This window comes from Zosterops lateralis (assembly GCF_965231275.1).
Source record: "Zosterops lateralis genome assembly, chromosome: 2".
NCBI lineage: Eukaryota > Metazoa > Chordata > Aves > Passeriformes > Zosteropidae > Zosterops > Zosterops lateralis.
In genome coordinates, this window is record NC_139763.1 from 73,556,205 (window position 1) to 73,574,234 (window position 18,030).

The window sequence follows — 18,030 nt, forward strand, 5'->3', positions numbered from 1 at the left end:
GCTGTCTGTTTGGTTGGGATAACATCCAGTGAACATGTAAAGAGGACCCTGCTATTGATACACCAACTATCAGCATCTACCACCTACAAAAAGCATAAACCAAAGCCCAAACTAAAAGCGATAAAAAAGACACAGCCACAAAACACACATGCTCTAAAAAGGCGAACCCAAAGAGAAGCCAATACAAAACAGTTCCTAAAATACAGAAACTAGTTTATAGAATTTTTATGAATATTCATATATTGATATAACAGGAAGGGTATTTAACGAATGTCTCTAAAATAGCAAAGTGTGGACTTGGTTGAATGCCAAGCCACCCGGCTGGCCGTATTTGGCTTTTTTATCTCCTAATTGTCTTAATTATTTTATTAAACATATTTCTTAAAATTTACCAAAAAGTGAACCTCGTTTTTCACACACTGGCAGGGCTGTCCTGGCCCACAGGGCCCAGGGCCCGGTGCAGGAGCGGCCCAGGCGGGCAGCACCGGGACAGGCCCGCGCCGGGATCTCTGTCGCTCTCCGGGGTTTCGAGAACACTAATTTCCCTAAAGCACAAAATGTCAGAGAGCCTGAGGGTGCCTTTTGCCTATTTATCGTCGCGTTCCTCCGGTCGCGCTGCAGTTTAAAGTTTAAAAGGCTACGAGTAGCCGCGGCTAAAGCACGCTGAAGTTCGCAGCCTCGCCCCAGCAGCAGAGCGGTGTTACCGCAAGAGACCTCCGCAAAGGGCCACCAACCAGCAGGAGCACCCGAGCGCCACCCCGAGCTGAGGGCCGCCTTCGGGAAGGGGGACAGCCCCGGCTGAGGAGCGGATCCCGCCGCCGCTTCCCGCCCGGACAGCCCCGGCACGAACAGGGGCACGGCCGCCGCTGTGGATGCCCATCAACGGCCTTGCCGCCGCAGAGGCTCTTGGGAGCTGTAGTCCCAGTCCGCCACGTTTCCCGGCCAACTGCGAGGTGGCCCTGCGAGGCTCGAACTACAGCTCCCAGCATGCGGAGCGTCGGGGCGGTGCCCGCCTGTGGCGCCGGGAGACTGTGCGATGGCGGCAGGTTTGTAATAGAAGGAGAAGGCTGTGGCAGTCGGAGTTGCGTGCGGTTGTGGTGGCGGCCTGAGGAGCGGGGCCGGGGCAGCTGCCTCGCTATGTGCGAGGGGCCGTGGGTCGGAGCTGTCATGGTGCGGGTTCTTCGGGACGTGCTGTGTGCGGGCGGGGTCGGGGAGGGAAGGAGGCGCTGGGCCCGACGCCTCGGCTCGGCTGAGAGGAGCGGGGCTGGGCTCACCTCCCCGCTGTCCGCCTGTGTGGGGACCCTCTGTCCCGCCTCCCCTTCCCGGGACGAACCAGCCGGATCCCTGCCGGCTGTTCCGGTTGGTGCTGCTGCCGTAAATTTCATTACAGACCGTGAACCTTCCAGACTTCACCCTGCCTCTGCAGGAATCTGCACCTCGCTAGGAAACTTCCCTCAGCGTGTCCAAACAGAATGTTTCTATGTGAAACGTTTCTATAATGTTTCTCCCGGTGACGGTTTCAAACTCCGGCTGGAAGCATAAGTATTTTTGCTGCGGGAAAATAAAGTGAGAGCTGACATGAACGATCTGTTGGGCATGAGGAAGCTTTAAGAAGTTATTTCCTGATGAACAGGACTCCTGAACCTGAGCTGAAAATGATAAGTGTTGCATTGAAATATGTGCAATAAAATGTTTGTATTTAGATGGACATACCCGAAACTTTGCATTAATATGAAGGCCACGTGGCAGAGATCTCTCAGTTCATCAAATCATTTATTTTGTTGCAAGTGTTCTAAAAAAATTCTGAATCCCTCTCAGTACTACTGAAGAAATCATTATGTACAGTTTTATGGTATTTGAGGTTATATTATCTGTACTCCAATAATACGATTGAGAGTTGGATTATGTTGATTTTCTGCACAGAAAATCTGTTTGTTATTTGTTGTCTAAATTGTTTCTATTGATTATGACTGATTTTTATAAATACACTAGGTTGGTTATGAGAGAGTAACTTTCTTTTACTGTATTTTACTGTATCTTTTCTTTTACTGTTATTGTAGATTTCTGATTTTGTTTATCTGCTTAATTTCTAGGCGCTAGAAGTCGATAGATAACCATCCATACCAGCTACCTGGAACTTTGAAAGTTATATTGTCTTAATCCTACAGAACATAATATTATTGTGTTAATGCTGATCAGCAAAGAAATTGGAATTCAGTTTGCAAGATGCCAACTGTTGAAAATCTGAGCGGTGAGCAAAACTTCAGTGCACATTGGATGTTCAATACTTCCCGTGCTGGAGTCTTGTTAGGTCCTAGTTTTACTGGTTTGAACTTCAAGAAAGAGAATTTGTTCCCTGGACCTGAAAACATCACAGCTTTGCCCGAAGCAGTGCTGCATCTTTCAGACAGCTGTTCTGTAAGTGATGACTCCCTGTGTGAAGAATCTGGCAGCTCTCAGGCACTTCAGCAATGTACCACTGGAACACCTTTTCCAGCAGCAGCTGGAAATCTAGAAAGCTCTAAACCAGACTTAGTCCATAGTGAAGTGGATGGTCAGAAGAAGTCCAGTCACACTGATCCACTTTTGCAAAAGCTTGAACAGGTAATAAATACATCTAGAATTCTTTTACATACTTAGGGTAAGATTTATTTTGTTCCTGCACGTGATTTGTCATTTCTGCAAGTAAGCAAACCCCTTGCAATGTATAGGCCACAGAGAGCCTAAAGGGCAAATCATAAGTTCCAGTTATGCTCCAACATGAAAGTTGGTGTTCTCCTCATGATGTGCATTTACTGAGAGTGTAACTACTGGTGTTTCCAGGTGGCACAAGTTCCAGTTTAAAATGAAATAGTTCTCAAAATCATTTTACCTGGAAAGGTGCACACATTTTTACAATGTTTCTTCCCTTGAGGCTGTGGAAATGGGGTGCTGGTCATGACAGTGGTAGTGCTTGACCACAGACATTCACAACACAGTGGAGCTGAATGTTCTTGTATCTATAGCAACATCTTTTGTTAGTTCTCAAAGTAGGTGTGACATACCTGGTTCTGTTTAGATGAGGAGATACGTTAGTGTTGAATGTGATAAAGTATCCAAGACATCAGGATAAAAAAAGGTGTAGAATTATAATGCTGTTTTGTTACTTACTGTTTTTTTCCCTAATGCAAGTGTGTCAGTCAACCAAGCTCTTCCCAATTACTGGATACAAACTGTGTTAGCTGGAAGTTTTCAGCAGCACTTTAGCAGAGCTTGCTGTTGAGGACTAAGAAGTCCTTGTCCACTCTGCTAGCAGCTACATAAATCCCTATGTTTGTTCACTGGGGTGGAGAGAGAGAGAGAGAGTCTCCAGAGTAGAATTCCATGAATTACCAGGTACTATAAAAGTTTTCTTCTGTATTTTACATGACGGGAGAATACTTACCCACTTCTTAAATATTGTCATTAGTATCAATCAGTGACTAAATAAATACTAGCTGATTTATTACCTTAAGAGGAATTATTAAGTGTCCTTAGAAAGTTATTGACAGAATAATTCTGTGGTATATTCTGAATAAACCTATCCTCTAATATATTTATTTATTTGTTTGAAAAGCTGAAGGAATTACAACAGCAGAAACAGGAACAGTTAAAGAAACAACAGATGGAACAACTTCAAAGGTTAATGGAAGAGCAACAGAAGCTACTTAGCATGGTGTCTGGCCAGCCAGCAGCTCTTGGTAAGTTGAGAAAGAAAGCACATGATGTACTTTGTATAAATGGAAAAAAATTGTCTCATTTTCCACTTACAATCTGAAAGTGTCTTCTGTGTTCTTAATTTTAAGATTACTTGATTAGTCAAAGATAAATGCTGCATTGCTTCAGTGCCTGAAAGTTGAGTGCTACTGAAGAAGGAATCCTGTCCTATTTTTATAAAATGCCAGTTGTAATTGTGACTTGATCAATAAGTGCTATGGTGGGAGCTCTTGCTTTGAAGCACTTGTATTGAAGTGTGAAACAATTACTTTCCTTTCTGATTAGTTGCTTCTCACTGTGCTTTTGATTGCTTTGAGCTTTCAGTGTAGCCAAATGAAGGAGGCCCTCCTTGTCTGTGCTCACACATATCACATTCAGGTGATGAACTGAACTAGAATAGAGAGCTGATCTGTATTTAAAAACAAAGACTTGAAACCTGTATCAGATTTCCAGTCTTGTTTGCTGGGTGCAAGGAGAGGGGATAGCTCTTGGCTGGGAAAAGATTTAGAGCTGAGGAGGAGTATTTTCTGCTCTTGGCAGTGTCAGTCCAACCTGACTTAAATGATTGTCTTTCTTTCACTCTGCCTACCTGAGAAGATTAAATTAGGGCTTATTTTAGGAGAAGAAAATCAAGGTTGCCTAATCACTTATTCTTGGTCAGTGACATAAGGGTGGAGGCTGGGTGATCAATCCTGCCCTTCAGTGCCATTTCTTTTCTCCCGTGGAGCAGTGGTTTTATGATACAGACAGAATGACATAGCCATTTTGTTCCTTCTCATTTCAAGGTTATGCTGTAATGGCTGAAAGTCAAAAGCTGAGACCTGGGCATTCCACAGGCTTAGCCCCTTCACCTCCATTGCCGTCGTGTGGATATCAGCACGTCTTTGAAGACAGAGCTCGTGCTCTGGTTGTTTCTTCCCATACACAAGGCAACGATTCTTTACAAAAGCTGAACAACAGAGAGTGCACCTCATCTTTGAAGAGCAATCCTTCAGAAGTATCTGCCTGTGAAAAGCAAGGTCTGTGTGTGCCTCTGAAAAGGCCAAATTGTTTGAAAAACAAGGAAGACAAATACATTACTGCTTAGTCATTCATAGAAAGATAACTTGACGTGTGGTGCTTTTTTCTCCTTGTCGCTGAAAGTAATTTTCCGCTACTTATTTTGAAGGTTTTATGATTTTTGTTGGTTTACTTGTTATTTTGGTTTGTTTAGTGACAGCTTACAGATCTCAGAATGTTCCTGTTGTTGTCCATTCGATTTTGGTTAAAAGCAACATGAGCCAAAAATAAAATTCTTCTCAATTTATGCATATATATGGGAAACAGAAGCTTGATAAGAGAGCTCTTCAGTACAGCAGACATCAAAATTTGTTCAGTTGTGTTTTTAAGCCATACATTAACAGTAGCAAAGCATATGAACAATCAGAATGGATTATTTAAGGTCTGTGGAATTTTTCTAATGCATAACTGCTTGTTCCTTTAAAAAGAAACTGCAAATTCAAATAATAATTAATTTGGGGAAATCTTAGGACTGTTTTATGTAAGAATTCAGATCACATGTCCATGCAACTCCCTTCTGGTTTTTACCTGGCCTGGATGCTCTTTAAAGTATGTGCTGAAAACTGGTTTGTTGTTGGGATGAAAAAAACAAAAACAACTCTGTTGCTTTCACAGGAAAAAACATGTGGTGTCCAGAAAAGAAGATGGAATTAATAATGGAGAGTGAAGATAATCACATGGATCCTTTAGGTGTGGGAAGTGCAGATGTCTCTGAAAATTCCAGTGGAGGTGAACAGTTGTTGACTAATACAGAGGAAAGGTAATTCAGACTATGATTATGCAGTTTTTATCAAATTACGCATGTTTGGTTGAATTCTGAGTCCTGATTGAAAGAGTCTGATACTCTGAATTTGTGCAATTTCTTAACAAAGGATTTGATTTTTTTTCTATGTGGAGACCTTTGGTAAGAGAGGTTCTTGCTTGGAATTGCTTGTGCTGTAAAAGGTGAAGTGTTGTGTGTTGGGTGAAGAGGTGTGTGTGCAGCCTGGGGTAATGGCAGCTCAGAAGCACCTTTCAGTATAGCTGGGTATATAAGCAGTTATGATTGCTGTTCCCGGTTTGATTTATTACAACCTCCTGTGACGATGATTGACAGAGAGACATGGACTCCATGGGTTGCATGCATGAAGCCGTTTATTGATAAGCCTAGCTGAGTTTATATACCTTTTCATTATATAACAAGTAATATTGCCAAGTACATTGCTTAAGTCATGCTTTGCACTAACTAACACAGGTATGTGCTGTCTTATCTCAGTTCTGTGTGCTAAGCACGTATCGTACCAAGCACATCGCTGTCTCTCACATTCCTTTCTCAAACCTCTGCTTTTGGTTGCCAAGACTTGTGGCCTATCAATGCTAACGTGTCCATTTCTGTCATGAGCTGAGCAGTGCTCCCAGCACAGCTCTCTAGCTGTATCCCCACACTCCTATCCACTGTTATGTGCTGAAAGTAGTAATGTGAGGGAGGAGGGCAAGGCTGCGACTTTTTAGTTTATTATGGGGAGTTATGATTGTTTGAAATGTCCAAGGACAGGTTAGATGGGGCTCTGAGCAACCTGGTCTAGGGGAAGGTGTCCCTGCCCACGGCAGGGGGGTGGGGAGGTTGGAACAAGATGGTCTTTGAAGTCTTTTCCAACCCAAACCATTCTGTGATTATGTGATTCTATGAAATGTGGCTGTGTCTCCCCTGGGGTAGGTCTTCCCCCCCCAGCCTGCTTCCTGGGGTGGGCAGCAGCATGAAAAAGCAAAGAAAGCCTTGATGCTGGACAAGCAGGTTTCAGTAATACTTAAAATATTATGATGTTACAAGTGCTGTTGTAGTCACCCAAGGCCAAAACAGCTATGAAAGGAGCGTACTCTGCCAGCCAGACCCAGCACTCCTGGGAAGGAGGAGGAGTATCAGAGGGGGAGAAGAAGGAACGTAATCTCAGTAGCATTCCTGAATGTAAAAGTGATACTGTAGGAATTGGCAGTGTGACTAAACTGTGAGTGGAAGTCTGGTGATTTGTCTGAAAGAAAGGATCATTAAGAAAAGTAGTGAAAGAAAAAGCAACAAAACTTGCATACAGTATATTGGATTGGATAAACATATAGTGTTAAAATGCATTTCTCAGATTACCTTAATGCCAAAGCACCTCAGAATTTGTCATCTTTTATGCAATTACACCTTATATCTTTGGATACCAGTGATGTTAAACACAGTTACTTTATACAGAATTATAGAAGTTGTTTTTGTAATTACTCTAGGCCTATTAAGGCTGCAATACATGAGAAGAAACAAACTTTTGAAGAATTCTTGGAAGAACAGATACAACTAGAAGAACAACGTCTGGAGCAAAACCAGAAGTTACAGGTTATTTATTATTACTTTTAAAACCTTCATTCTTCTTTATATATTGTGCCAAGATGTGGTAGGTGCCTTAAAAGTGCCTGAGGAAGATGCTAGCAGGGAAAGCTAACAATGAATGCAACATTCACATTCTTGAAAGTAATAAGCCACAAATACTCCACTTGCTTAAGTCTTCAGAAATCCAGTAGAAATGTACCATGTAAATTTCTACTCATATGTGGGATTTATTTGAAGAAATCTTCAAACAGAGTCAGGAGCTTTTTAACAATTTATCATTTCCTTTTCTTTACTCATTTTCAGGAGATGAATGGATCAGCTGTCCAAAAACCAGTGATCAAGAGACCCTTCCTGAAAAGAGGAGAAGGTTTAACAAGATTCACTAATGCCAAGTCTAAAATGACAAAAGTTGGAGAAAACATCTCAAAACTTCAACAAAGGGCTTCGGAGGATAGAAATATCATTAAAGTGGACAGATCACAAATACAGAAGAAAACTGTGCTTCCTGGCAAAGAACTGGTTTCTGAAAATCCTTTTGCACCATGTAAAAAATGCAACCACCCCAATAAAGTAAAACATTGTCCTATTCAGAAGACAGTGGTACTCAGGAATCACAATGGAGAAAATATCTTGCCATTAGAAACAAGAATGCAATCAGGAAAAAATCATCATGGACAGATGAGAGATTCTTACCCATCAGAAATTTACAACAAAATAGAAAATAAAGAGAACAGAGTAGAATTTGCTAAGTCTAACACTGGCAAAATCAAAACCAAATTACCTGGTGCAGAAAAGTCTCAGTTGTCTCAAGAACTGACCAGTGCCTTTTCTATTTCTAAATGTCCCACAGGTAACCCTGTGAAAGATTCAGAACTCTCTTTTGAACTTTCATTTCAGAATAAACTGGAGAACTGGGAAAAAGAAAAAGAAAAGGAGAACCTAGAACTGGATGAATTTTTATTTCTAGAACAAGCTGCAGATGAAATATCATTCTCAAGCAATTCCTCATTTGTACAAAGGATCTTGGAACGAGACCAGCAAACTTTAAAAGGCCGTAGGATGTCTTCTACTCCTATCAAGGCAAAGCAGCAGGAAGTCAAGGCTCTGGCCATTGAACTTACAAATGAGAGAAATGAAAGGGCAGACTGCATGGCCCAGGAAAATATAAATGATAGCCCAGTTATGCATACAGCCTCAAATTCAGGAATGGATTTTAGAATGAAGGAACCATTGAGTAAAACAGATGGTGTAATATTCTCAACTTCTTCCATGAAAGCAGCTCCTGCTTTAAAAGGTAATCACTGGATTGTAAATGAAGATAAGAGTGAGGACAATGGTGATACTACTACAGATTCTGAGAGTGAACTTGGGGCCACATTGAAGCATGATAACAAAGATGCTACGACAGCCCTTGTGAACCATAGAGAAAGTGATCCAGAATTTTTTGATTGTGGAAGTTCTGTTACAGACAGCAAAGAGAGCAAAAATGGAGATGCTGATCTTGGCTTGTCAGACAAAGATTGCACTGCACCGTCAAAGCAGAAGATTAGAAAAGATACAGATGATCACAGAAGCATGTCATGTATAAGTGGGAATAAGTTTGAGTTTGATGATGAAAGAACATGGAGTGATCTTGATGAAAATTATGTTAGCATTGATTTACCTGAAAAATACACTAAAACACCTTTGCAGATGGACTTTTCCTTTAAGAATGATATGACTGTCCCAGATAAAGCAATAAAGAGAAAAGTTGCCTCAAAGAAAGGAGAGGAAATGTCCAAAGAGTCTGCAGTGGACAGTGATACAAATGGACCTCCTATATCAAACCTGATGATGAAACTGTTTCCTTCACTGAAGCCAAAGCAGAAGGCAGGCTGTCATCCAGAGCGTGAAACAAAAGCAAATGTGGAACCGGAGCTGGGAGGTGAGAGAACAGCCACTGGTAGGAAGTGCTGAGGAAGGTGTATCCTACAAGTCTTCCCTACTAGTGCTTAAGCTCCAAACTGAAATTACACCAGAGGTTTTAACCACAGACTTCTGCTGCAAGAAATGGCCCTTATCTCCCCCTATATCTCTGGTTGTATGTCTGGTGCCAGATATAACAATTATACAGCTTGCAGAATGACTCTGGTTGGTAAAAGCTTCTTTTAAAAAATCTATTTATTTAATTGGTCGGGTTTTTTTTCCCTGCCTTTCCTCTGGAGACTTCAGCTTCCAAATATAGCTTTAGTTCTACCAAGATGAAAGATAGATTCAGTACTTAAAAGTACTACAAGAGTGACGGATCTACTCCATATTCGAGGTACTTGAGTAAATAGTGCAGTGTTTTAAAGCATAACTTCTGTGTTATTTGGATAGTAGAAGTTCTTTGCAAAATTACTGCTGTCTCTCAAATAGTATTTACTTGGTTTTTCCTTTTTTTTGGTAATCATTTTTAAGCTGGCGTGTGATAATTGTTTACTTCAGTCTTATGAATGCCATTTAGATAACATGCATGTGGCTGTGCTTTGACAGGAAACACTGTTCCTTCCCAGCTACTGAGAGAGAGACTTGCTGAGTTGGAAAATGAAATTGAGAGATTTCGAGCTGAAAACACAACTCTGACTAAACTCCGTGAAGAAAGAGAGCATGCCCTGGCAAGTATCAGGTAATTGTTAATTGAAATGTTTTGGTGCATTCACTTTCATAGGGTGTTGCAGACTCTCCTCGTGTCCAGCTACCAACAGCACAGGTAAACAATTCATGTGCTTCAGTTACAGTGGAGATAGGTCTAGACACCAATTGTTGCTCTCTGTGTATGTTAAGCTGTAATTATTACACACAATTTATAGTATTAAGGACCCTTGCTCAGTTAATATGATGTCCCTAAAGCCTGTATTTTGGAGAATGTATATTTTTGTTCTAAAGGATAACACAATCCTAAATTGGCCATGCAGAACTGGTCTTAATGCTTTTGCTTTGGATTTGATATTTGTGTGTACAGAGTGAGAATTTTTAAATTTGAACTGGGACATTTATAAGTGGCATATAGAACAGAGAATTACCTCCAATGACATAAATGGGGCATGTCTGTTCCTACCACAGCCACTTTCATTTTGTTTGGGAACAGCATTGTGTCTTTGGCTAATGTTTAATTTTTGACCTCCTATTAGCAGATTCTTTTCTCTGATGCTTTTGGGCGATGGTGTTCTAATGTTTTGAAGAATGTAGCAAGATTTTAGCCGAAGCTTTTCTAAATTCAGGGTAATGTTTGTGACTAGCAGATATAAAAATATGTATTGTTGGACTTCAAGCACCCACTGTGTGACAATTCTTACTCCTTAAATAAGTAATACCGTATATATGCAAGTCTTCCTGGGGGTAATATATGCTGAATTGCAATCTGTGACCACAAAATACTGAGTCTTCACTTTCTCTCTTAAAATCCAGATGTGAAGGAGATTTGGCTAAAACAACAACTTTGTTTCATAATTATAGGAAAGAAATTGCAGACTTTGAACAGAAAAAAGCACAAGAACTGGCTGAAATAGAAGAATATAAAAAAAAGGAAATTAAAAAACTGCAAAAGGAGCGAAAAGTTTTTGAAAAATACACCACAGAAGCCAGAGCAATTCCAGATAAAAAAGAACGGGATGAAATTCAGGTATAAGAATATATTATTATTATAATCCACACCGGAGCATGTAAATTCACTTAAAGGCAGTCAAGAACTAAATTTTACCTCAATTCAAAGATTACAAGTGATTTCAAGCTGGGAACTGTTGGCAGACGTGGGTTAGTAGTGACCCTGGCAGTGCTGGATTAACAGTGGGACTCCATGATCTTAAAACTTTCTTTCCAATCTAAATTATTCTAATTGAGGAAGGGAACTACAGTCTTCACAATACTGTTTTATTTTTTTGAGCAATGAGCAAATCTTTTTTTCCCATTTCCATACTAAAAACTGCTGGTGACTGATAGAATGATCTTCAACTTTGAAACAAAATGACCAAAGGTAAAAAAGTTGTAAGTTTTTATTCGTGGTAGTGGATCAAAGTGTAAACTAGAACTCCACAAGGGTTTTAGTCTGTCTATAACTCTTGTACAGTCTATTACAGTAGTAATCTACAATTCTCAAAGTTACATTTTATTATCACTTGCAGGTCTTTAGGTATCAGGGATGTAAGGAACAGGATCTGTTTGTTCCTTCATTGTCAGGATGTATGGTATATGAGATGTATAAATGAGCCACATTAAAGACTACACAGGGAGTTCCCTCTTCCTTCCCTACGAATTTCCCTTACTTCAAAAAACTGAATTGACATTTGCTAAAGTAGGCAGATTTACATGTGTTTTGTGTGATTGTGTTCCTCCCTGTTTTCCTGTGCCAAGATTTTTGAAGGACCCTCCAAGGGTAGCATTAATGATTTTGTGTTTCTGTCTCAAGTATATTTGTACTGGCCAATCTAGGAAGTATAAAGGATGCCAAGAAAGCAAGGAAAACAATTCCTATTATTGGAGTAGAGCTTATAAAGTTGGTAGTGTGAAGTAAATAATCACTCTTTCAGGAAAGAAAACTTCCTTACCTTTCACCCCTGCAGTATTAAGTTGGTTCAACTTTTTTGTTACTTGTGCCTTTTTTGCTTGTGTTTGTATTTCTATTAGAAACTAAAATACATTTTAGTATATCAAAACCTATATATTATATGGAAACTCTTTATAAACATGCATTTTTCTAAGGCTTTAAAACAGCAGATTGCAGAGTTACAGGAAGATCTAAAACGAAAAGAGGCAAAATGGTCAACCACCCATCGACGCCTGAAAGATCAAATAGAAGCTTTAGTAAATGAGAATTTTGAGCTAAAAGAGGAAATCAAAATTATGGAGAAGTTTCGTCTAGAAGCCTGGAAGAAAGTAGAAGCTGCTGGAAGCAAAAAGAAAATAGAAAATCCTGGGACGAATCTAAATAGAGTAGAATCTGTAAGTTATTAATCTTGGTGCTTTAAATACGTTTGTGTGAACACTGGTGAGTTTTCTGTTATATACTTGGACTCTAATAGCTACAACTTAGCTGTTTACTTTTAATTTACTGATGCGGAGACTACACTAGTGGTGACAGACACAGAATTTTGTTAATGTCACATTCTCTGCAAACGTCAATGCTCACAATGTGCAGCATCCCTTTTGTTGAGGAACTCATCTTGGAAATTAAAAATGATGCAAGTATGAAAGAATAATAATTGATGGAGTCTAACCTGTGAACCTCTGCCTCTTTAGGATCAACCAGGCAAAGCAAGCAGTTGATGATTGTCTAAAGCAGTTATATTAAGTTTTGAAACTATAACTATTATTCTGGATTGCTTGCATCAATTAACGTTCTGGAGTTGTTGATAGTGAGGGAGCTGATGGAGGAAGAGCTCCAAAGTGCAACTTGGGCTACATCACACAAGCCCTTCTGCTGATCAAGTCTCAAAACTGTATAGTTTGTGAAGAAAGCTTCCAGTAAATTTCATGTCATGTGGTCTATAAATTTTGTTGACTCTGTATGAACAGTTATGATTAAATGTCACATAAACCTCAAATACTTCCTTTCTTTTAGTGTCTACCAAATAGAGGCCCAAGAAGTCGAACTGCATCTCCACTTCTTCCAGTACAGAAGTGCAGCAAGATAAATGGCAAAAGCTATTCACAGGCAAAAGGTAAAAATATTTGTCTATGCAGAGAATTCTGTTAAGTCTTTAAAATAAAATGAATGTAAAGTTTTGCTCTGTGGAGTGCATCACCACCTCCAAAGGAAATAGAGTGGGAGCTGTCACAGGCTTGAGCATATGGATAAATACCTCATAGGGTAGGATTCTGGAGAAAGCTGTGATGAGATCAGTTTTGTAGAGAAAAATGCTTCTGGTCATGTTTAATGGTCTGGAGCACTGCAGAAGCTGTTTTCTGTAATCAAAAATGACATCCATCACTGGTGTTCTCCAAGCTGCAGATGTTGGTTAAATCAGAGTCATAGAATGGTTTGGGTTGGAAGAGACCTCAAAGATCATCCAGTTTCAACTCCTCTCCTATGGGCAGGGACACCTTCCACTAGACCAGGGTGCTCAGAGCTCTATCCCACCTGGCCTTGGACCATTCCAGGAATGGAGCATCCTCAGCTTCTCTGGGCAACTTGTTCCAGGGCCTCACTGCCCTGACAGTGAAGAATTTCTTCCTAATGTCTAGTTGAGTGTGTTGATAGCATCAGAACTGCTGTGTCTCTCCAGAACCTTCTGTTACCAGGTTCTATAATCATATAGACAATGCTGTGGCAGGTGTTCCTTGTTCACAGTTAGGAGCAAAGGCTGCCTGCTTTCCGAAGGGATGATCACATATGGAAAGTAACTGAAGGGTACTTCCTTGACAACTCTGACAGCTTATCCAACCATCATGTTATATGTTAGAGGAGTATGTTCCAGAATTGAAAGTAGTTTTATTTTGGTAATTTGATAGGAGAGACATGGAAAAAATATGCTGATCAGTTCCTGTTAAAAGCTCATATTCATCTTCCTTTGTAGATCTACAGAGTTGAAATACGAAAGAAAGTGCATTAAATGTCCATTGTAATCATACTTCAGTTCTTGCTTCTTGCTGACACACAAAGCAATGGCAGTGATTGATTCTTTTCTGGGCATGTGCCTATTCTTTTAATAAATACCCTGCTTTCAGTTTCTACTGCAGTTAAGAAATGTAGCTGTCCTGTACACATTGACCTCCTATTTCTTAGCTGTACCTCTTAAACCACACTTTAATTTCTCTGTCCAATTTAACTATTACATGTATCTCAGTAGGAAGACTTTCTAGAACACCTACACCAGGACCTGCTAATGACAGAAACAACTCTGAGGCAATGACAGCACTAGAAGATTCTTCTCAGACTTTTATGGTAGTAAGTCCTGTGTCTTGATTTAATTTTCAAAGCAGGGAATAAAAAGCCTAAAACAGAAAAGTTAATGAGTATCTGGAGGATGACTGATGAGGCTGTTGACTCTTCTTTTTATGTTCTTCAGCTTTTATTGTCATAACAAAAAATGGCTATGTACCAGTCAATGAAGAGTGTTTTACCTTTGTCTAGTAGTTGCATTATTCTTTGGCTCAGGAAAAAAAAAACAAACTAATAATCTCCTGCTCTCTTGAATTTAGCAAAATTTTTTACCTTTTGGGAGGGCTAAAGAAAGATGAATGTTCATATGCTCCATGTGGGGCAACTGTGCAAGGATCTTTTAAATAGTTTAATTAATTCTTACATTAATTGCTGTAGGTTTTACTTAGGCTTTAGAGAACTTGATTGTTTCATACCATGATGTGGATTTCTTAAGGAAATTGAGCACCATGTTACAGCACGTCACTGAATTCCACTTTAGTCCAGACTACAACTGACCACAGACAACCAGTGATTGCTCAGTCTCCAGCTCTTGTACCAACTGAATTATACTTGGAGCTGCTTAAACCCCAGATTGTGTTTATATCTCTTCTTTCTGTGATGCTCCTTGTTTCCTGAAATACCTGTCAGCCTAGGAAAAAAGAACATAAAGACAAAGCTTGATTTGAGGTTTTGCTTGTCATCTCAGGACACCTCTCCTAATGAAGCTTACATATCACCACCATCTGCTCCTGCATTTACAAGCAGTGAAGAGATACAGAGAGAAACTGCTTATCCTGATGGAAAGGTAAAATGAGAGCTTGGTACTTGGAAATTCTGGCAGACAGCTGTTGGGAAAGATGAGTGTGAGGGTTCAATACTGACCTTGCTCATGTTTTCATTAGGTTGAGAAGGTTTTGAAAAATGGCTGTCACCTTATATTTTTCCCAAACGGAACATGGAAAAAAGTGGGCTCTGATGGGAAGACTGTAACTATAACCTTCTTCAATGGGGATGTGAAGCAGATTATGCCTGATCAAACAGTGGTAGGTATCCTATATCTGCATTTTTCAATAAATACTTCTTTGTCTGCATGTGTACACTCATTTAAAAGCTCAGCAGTTACACTAAAACACTAAATCTCAACTGTTGTCTGCAGATTTACTATTATGCTGATGCTAAGACTACTCACACTACGTACTCTGATGGCTTGGAGGTCTTGCAGTTTTCAAATGGACAAATAGGTAAAGAAATCATCCAACCCAACTGTCAGAATTATTGCCCATATATAGATATGTATTTATGTAATAAGCCTATTGTCTCAAAATACATTTCAGAGAAGCATTATCCTGATGGCAAGAAGGAAATAACCTTCCCTGATCAAACAATTAAGAACTTATTTACAGATGGCCAAGAAGAAAGTATCTTTCCTGATGGCACCATTGTTCGTGTGCAGCGGTGAGCTTTTCCTTCTTGGGTGCCCTGGCCTGGGCAGGGCATGGGAGCACCTGGGGCTCAGTGACAGGGGCACTAGATGGGGACAGGTGTGTTTCTACAGCCCCTGAAGTTTTATTTCTCAATGGACTGTACTGCAAACACTTATTTACTGCTTGAATTGGGGGTTGATTTTTTTTTTTTTAATAGCATGGAAGAGGTATAGAGGCAGTGTATTGTCTCATATCCTAACCTAAGAGACTTCTCTACTTGCACATAATTCTAGAAAAAATATCTAGGAACCTGGCTGGTGTGGGAAGCAGGTGTGACTGACAGCAGATAACAGATAGTGCTCAAAATACCAAGTTTTAAAGTTCCCTGGGACTCTAGCAGTGATGGATTTCATGCAGATAAAGTGCAGTGGAGGCTCTCAAGTATAAAGAAATCATATCAATTTTGCAAAAGCAAGTGTTCAAGTATGAAGCAGCTGAGGTATTTTACAGATTTTTCCACAACTACTGTTTTTAAAAGTCTTCCTTCATTTAGGCTTACATATCTGATACTTGTTCTGAGACTAATTTTACACCAATGCGTTATCCTTGGGCTTTTTTTTCCCCTTTATTGCAGAGATGGAAGCAAAACTATAGAGTTCAATAATGGCCAGCGGGAACTCCACACATCACAGTTTAAGAGACGGGAGTATCCAGATGGGACTGTCAAGACTGTGTACATGAATGGACAGCAGGAAACCAAGTATGTCTCGGGGAGAATCAGAATAAAGGACAAGGATGGTAATATTATCATAGACACTAAGTTGTAGACCATGGCAAAACTGCTGAAGTGTTAGCACATCAGCAAAAATAATGTACATTTCTGTAAACAAGTGAAAATGCTTAAAGCTTGTTGTGTATATATTATTTATAGTTTTCTCTAAATAAATTTATTTTTCAGTGGGTGCTACTACATTAAGGCTTTTGCTAATTCTTTTTTCCCATTTCTGTGTTTAAGAAACAGTTTATTGATTCAGTATTCAGCCATGTGGTGTTAAAAGGGTGTTTTTTCAATCAGCTGTCAGTGAACACTCGCAAGAACTGTAGACCACACCTTATTTTAGACATCAGTTTACTTACTGTTTAACTTAAAAGATCAAAGGAATGGCAGTCTTGGGGTATTCTTCTTCTTTTATCATCTTTATTCATCTTGGAGTTAGGAGGCAACAGCATTAGCAGACTGCAGTGTCTGTTCTATAAACTGCTCCTCTGTACTTACAGGGCTAACAGAGGTGAGACTGGGGGACAGGTTCATTCTCCAAGCTACTCAGAAACACCAGAAAATTAACAGAAGTCATCCAGTTTTCCCACCTAACAAGTACTTTTAAGCTGACTTTCAAAATTCTGTAATATCTTCTACTAAAAGGTTGCTGCTGGGCTGGCTGCTCTAAGTCTCCATTCTTGTGCATGCTGAAAAATTTGTTTCCTTCTCTCACAAGGTAGATACTTTATTCTCCTTGTCTCATCTGCCCCGTCACCTTTTTCTCCTCAGAGGAGGCAAGCTCTGTCCTTACTCTGTCTACGCCCCTTATTACTCCCAAGGTGGCAGTGAAAACTGTGCTCAGACCCAGAAAGTTACCAGGTCCTGGCCTTTTGGGTCAAATTGCTCAAAGAGCAGCTGTTACATAACTCAGGGCTAAGCTGCTTTCAAGATGGGTGATGGGTCTCTTTTAAATGAAAACATTTTGAAAACGAGCATGTGCAACAGCACCTAGGACATGTTTGGTTAGCACCAGAATGTATATTGGAAGTGGGGCAGGATCCTTCTACTGCTTGTCCCATTGTGCCTGGGCACTGAGGTCAGCTTTGGACCCTTGCTTTCCTGGGAGCTTGAAGGAAGAGATGTGTGTATGAGCACAGACTGAAGCACACCAGGTTCCCTCTGAACAGCAAGAGGCTGCTTTACTGGGAGGGTGACTGAGCCCAGGAACTGGCTGCCTGGAGAAGTTGTGGAGTCTTCATCACACACAAACATCACAAAGTCTTTCGTACAACAAAGAGACACCCCAAAAAACCTCACATACTGTAGCAGTAAAGGAAAACAAGCTTTCAGGTGCATGCTAACCCAACTGTTTATTCCCAAACTCTAAAGTGAAAGAGTTGTAACACCACCTGAAAGTGAAAACAGAAACCAGCAACAATGCAAACATGTTTCAGAACAAAGACAGTAATGCAGCCCCCACTGTTTGCTTCCTGTCTGGTGTTGGGTGGAGATGTCTGTCACCAAATAAACCTGAAACACAAACAAGAGTTATGTCACGATAATAAAATTATCATCTTCCCTCCAAGTCTTCTAATGAGATACTAGAACAAGGGTCCCAGCATCAGCTTTTGATCTAATTCTTCACCACTATGCATTAGTTCCATCACTCCTACGAGAAGTGTATCAACAGAACAATACTTAAGGCTCCAAGGCCAGAAAAACTTAAGATGTGGATACAGAGTTTCACCATTTCAATATTACAAAGTGTTAGGAATATCTTCTGTTCACATCTGCTAGAAGAGTGCTTATTAAATGGGAAGGAAAA

At 40.2% G+C, this 18,030-nt stretch overlaps 1 protein-coding gene across 3 annotated transcripts; it reads left to right on the forward strand.

Moving 5' to 3' along the window:
• Positions 1 to 1,024: 1,024 nt before the first annotated feature.
• CPAP (centrosome assembly and centriole elongation protein) lies at positions 1,025 to 16,272 on the forward strand (the record flags this gene model as incomplete). 3 transcript variants are annotated; one of them, XM_083855581.1, is made up of 17 exons in its annotated part: positions 1,025 to 1,046; positions 2,094 to 2,604; positions 3,596 to 3,719; positions 4,521 to 4,754; positions 5,410 to 5,554; positions 7,042 to 7,147; positions 7,445 to 9,065; positions 9,656 to 9,788; positions 10,619 to 10,784; positions 11,861 to 12,100; positions 12,720 to 12,819; positions 13,945 to 14,045; positions 14,728 to 14,826; positions 14,924 to 15,064; positions 15,178 to 15,262; positions 15,356 to 15,476; positions 16,080 to 16,272. In XM_083855581.1, exons 2-17 carry the CDS (start codon positions 2,227 to 2,229, stop codon positions 16,270 to 16,272), a joined length of 3,987 nt encoding a protein of 1,328 aa, XP_083711707.1. In that variant the 5' UTR covers positions 1,025 to 1,046; positions 2,094 to 2,226. The 3 variants fall into 3 exon arrangements, with proteins under 3 accessions (XP_083711707.1, XP_083711709.1, XP_083711708.1); XM_083855583.1 differs by having other exon boundaries at positions 13,945 to 14,042; XM_083855582.1 differs by having other exon boundaries at positions 13,948 to 14,045.
• Between the last annotated feature and the right edge of the window lie 1,758 nt (positions 16,273 to 18,030).